This window comes from Brachionichthys hirsutus, unplaced genomic scaffold (genome assembly GCF_040956055.1).
Source record: "Brachionichthys hirsutus isolate HB-005 unplaced genomic scaffold, CSIRO-AGI_Bhir_v1 contig_976, whole genome shotgun sequence".
NCBI lineage: Eukaryota > Metazoa > Chordata > Actinopteri > Lophiiformes > Brachionichthyidae > Brachionichthys > Brachionichthys hirsutus.
In genome coordinates this window covers 17,996-21,746 of record NW_027180316.1, presented here as the reverse complement: position 1 = coordinate 21,746, position 3,751 = coordinate 17,996, and the positions used below count along the sequence as shown (strand labels likewise).

General features: G+C 44.6%; 1 protein-coding gene across 1 annotated transcript; it reads right to left on the bottom strand.

Moving 5' to 3' along the window:
* Positions 1 to 1,936: 1,936 nt before the first annotated feature.
* On the bottom strand, positions 1,937 to 3,361 carry LOC137912544 (heat shock protein beta-7-like). The gene is made up of 3 exons (XM_068756699.1): positions 3,115 to 3,361; positions 2,750 to 2,913; positions 1,937 to 2,128 (listed from the first exon to the last, which is right to left on the bottom strand). The coding sequence occupies exons 1-3, from the start codon at positions 3,359 to 3,361 to the stop codon at positions 1,937 to 1,939; spliced, it is 603 nt and encodes a 200-aa protein (XP_068612800.1).
* Positions 3,362 to 3,751: the final 390 nt, after the last annotated feature.

Genomic DNA, 3,751 nt, shown 5'->3' with positions numbered 1-3,751 from the left:
CTGGGTCATTTGAAAATGACTCACTAGTGACAAACATGGAGGACTGGAGGGAAACTCATTAGAGAGAAAGGAAACAGTCTCTCTTATTTAAACCTGATCTAAAATAAAAGCTGCCGATGTTTGACCAAAACCAGGGTTCTCACGATGTTAAAGAAAATGGAAAGTAAAATGAAATCCTTTACTCCTTTAATCTGGATCTATTGATATAATACATTCTGGATTTTTGATGAAAATGGTAACAGGTTCAAAGGCATTAAGGAAATATATAAAAACCTTCTGTGTGATCACACCATCTACTTACAGAAGTCTTCTTCCATTTGTGAAATTAATATTCCCGTGAGTCATGGTTATCTCACCGGTGATGTTTCGTGAAGCTAGAATTTGTCACCATAGCAGCTTTAGCAAATATAGCATGCAATATATGCATATTCAGCTAATTGAGGCCAACATTTTCCTTTTCTCGTGTGATTTTATCTTTACTTTTTTCATACTCGTGTCCCTGAATTGTCGGTACTGGTCTGGACTTCCTATGAGTAAGCCCTTCTGAATAATGGGGCCTCCACAGGTTCAGTCGTTATGTGTGTTTGCAGCTGCAGGTAGAAGAGACGAGCGGTGACAGGCAGGAGATTTCGCTTTTCTCTCTGTGTTGAGCCTCGCGTCATTCCAATTATCCTGAATAGCTCGGGACAAGTGTTTGTTGTCAGAACCGCTGCAGCTCATATTCAGCCACTTATTCCCAAAGAGAAGCTCGCCGTGAGCCCAAACCTGCTGACGCATGTTGTCAAGTTAACGTGCATGATGCATCAAACCGATTCAACCTGAGTGCCGGACTGTGTATTGTGATGGCAGACAAACCGGTGGTGAGATTTTAGCTTCTGACTGCAAGAATCTTCCTCTGCTGACGGAGTGTGGAATAAAAAAAAAGATAAAAGCTTCTGGTACATTTTTGAGAAACTTTTCTTACCTCTGTTAGTAAGATAACTTAAAATATTGCAGATGGACTTTGATGAAATTTTCAGGAAATGTTAGGGATGTTACCAGGAAACAGATGATTAGATTTTTGTGATGATCCAGAAGAGATCCTTGATTCTGGGTCACTTTGCCATTTTCGTTAACATTGCAGTAAATGGAGTTTCAAAATTTGCTCCTCAATATCTCGGTTGACCGATGTTCACCGAATTTAACACGGTCATGTAAAGTGGGGATCCCAATCTCACAACCAAATTTAATCAGATCTGGATTGCGGATATTATTGTGATTTTTCGAACAATGTGGGGTACACTTGCATTTTTATCCTACTGTGTACTTAATAGTACAGATAGAGATTTCTAACAAGCATCGTCTTATAGCTGAGACAATTCCACATCGGAGCATGTCAGCGGATTTGTTACCTCAATAAGAAGGTTGTGTTTTTGACTTTTAGTTTATCTGTCTGTTAGCAGGATTAAGGAAAAACGCTGGATTGATCTTGATGAAAGAAAAATCTGAAGATGGGTCTTGGTCCAACTATCCCATTAAATTTAGAGAGTGATACAAATACTCGTCTGGATACAAAAAACATCAGGATTTTTTCATTTACTTATGATAGACTTTTTTATAACTTGTAAAAGCCAAAGTCATAAAGGGGTCTGATATGACAGTCGGTACTTTAACATTTATGGATTCAAAAATCAGTAAAAAAAAAAAAGAACAATTTCTTGGTGATGATCCAGATCACCATGTGGACGGCGTAAATCCAATTAGGAGGAGAATGTGTCGCTTGGCGGAGGTCTGCGCTCTCCGAGTGCTTTTCTCGTTTATTATACATTTTAGATCAAATCAAATATTCATACAAAAGTGACAGACACGAGGAGATTCATTCGCAGACTAACATCTTTGGCTTCATGATAATATTACAGCATTAGTAGTTGAAATGCTGTGAGCTGTAGCACGACGATCAGAGGTGAGCTTCACTCCTGTAGGCGGTGAGTCCGTGCGGTTCCGAGACGGCGAGCGCTGAGGTCCGGCGGACGCTCACTACCAGAGTCCCATCAGGGTTAATGGTCCCACTGACCGACAAGGGGTCCATATCCTCAGGGAACAGGGACTTGTGGGTGAATGCGTCACTGACACTTCCGTCGTCGAGTACCTGGAGAGCGGACAGAAGCTCTCATCAAACACAGAGGAAGGAGCTCTACTGAAGTCACGGCAGCAAACAGCTCACTTCCATGATCTACTGGCACGTCTGCACACATCTGTCGTCATTCACCCGCCGTGATGGGGAGTAAATCAACGGTCGATTAATATCACTGTCAATCAATGGTTCTCTGTTGAACGACCCAGTAGGATACAAACCAAATGAGTCATTCTGGCAGCTGTTAATGTGCGTGGAATGAAACCTGAGCGGTTTAAGACGCGTACAAATATCTCTGCAATGATAGCACCTATAGCGTGTTAGTCGGAGGCCGTGGCTTTAGGGTTGGAAATATTGCTTTTCATTTGAAGCAAAAATGTTCATAAAAAGGCTGTAATATTTCTAAAAGAGATTTTGTTTTATTAAATTAGGGCGGCGTAGGAGGTACCGGGTTGGAAAGCCGGCCTTAATATGTTCTCCCCGTGTCTGCTGCGGTTCTCTCCGGGTTCTCCGGTTTCCCCTTACCACCAAAAGCATGCAACTTAGGGGTGAACTGGTTAGTCCGACTTGCCCGTAGTCTATGAGTGTGTGTGTGTGTGTGTGTGTGTGTGTGTGTGTGTGTGTTCGTGCGCACACCTTCTGGGCGTGAATGACGACATGCTGGTTGTAGGCCATCACCACGATGTCGTGCGGCTCAAACTGGCTGATGTCAGCTGATATTAAGTAGTCGTCTCCCAGACATCGTACACCACCGCCTGTGCTGCTCTGCCGGTCGGTCACAGCGCCACCTACAGGACCAGCTGAGACACGCGGGTTGGTTGAGACAGAATAACCAGAACATTTAGATGGTGAAACTCATGAAATATATTAATAAGTGCGTGTGTTCACTTTACATCTTTGCCAAACTACTAATAATTTTGACTGGTAGATTTGCAAAGGCTGCCTTAGTTTGATTAGCGTCGGCTAGCTGCGGCGGTGGGCTGAGTGATGCGTTTGCTTACCAGTGTGTCCACATGTGGATCTGCTGTTTCTGCTGAAAGGGGCCGAGCAGCTGGATCCGCCCGGGCCCTCCTCTCCAAACAAACCAGAATGATCCCCTGAGTCCAGAAAAGGCTCATAATGGGGATCCAGAGAATCGGATGATCCGCCCAGAGAGCCTTCTGACCGATAGGAGCTGGAGGTGCTGTAACGGGAGGATGAACGGTAGGACGATGAAGAGCGGCGGCTCGAGGATGTCAGCGATGCCATCGTGGAGGATATACCACTGTCGCCCTATTCTCACAAAGTGATTTATGTAATATGGGTCCAACAGCTTGAACTCTCTCTCTCTCACTGTCCAGGGGTCTTTGTTGTGGGCTTTTATAAAGCCGAGGTGCATTGTGGGTGAGTAGGCAAAGCTAGTCATTTATAGCATTCTTCCTTTAGCCCTAAATGGAGCGATGCCCAACCGCCGGTGCCGAGAGTGTAACGGACAGTCCGATAAGGGTTGGAGACCCCTTAGAGATAAGCCTGACGGGGGCCTCTTGGAGATTCTTCAAGCATGCAGTCAGAAATAGAAGCGGGGTGAGCGGTCAGGTCGTCCGTCGGACTGACCCGGCTCACAGCATCAACGAACGCCTTATCAATAATGAAAGAGAA

What these genes read in the sequence shown, in the direction of transcription:
- LOC137912544 (XM_068756699.1), bottom strand. Translation starts at nt 3,361, where the DNA reads ATGGCATCGCTGACATCCTCGAGCCGCCGCTCTTCATCGTCCTACCGT. An exon ending in ATCCACATGTGGACACACTG is followed by an intron (nt 2,914 to 3,114) that starts GTAAGCAAACGC and finishes CGCGTGTCTCAG; the next exon opens with CTGGTCCTGTAGGTGGCGCT. An exon ending in TCGTCATTCACGCCCAGAAG is followed by an intron (nt 2,129 to 2,749) that starts GTGTGCGCACGA and finishes TCCGCTCTCCAG; the next exon opens with GTACTCGACGACGGAAGTGT.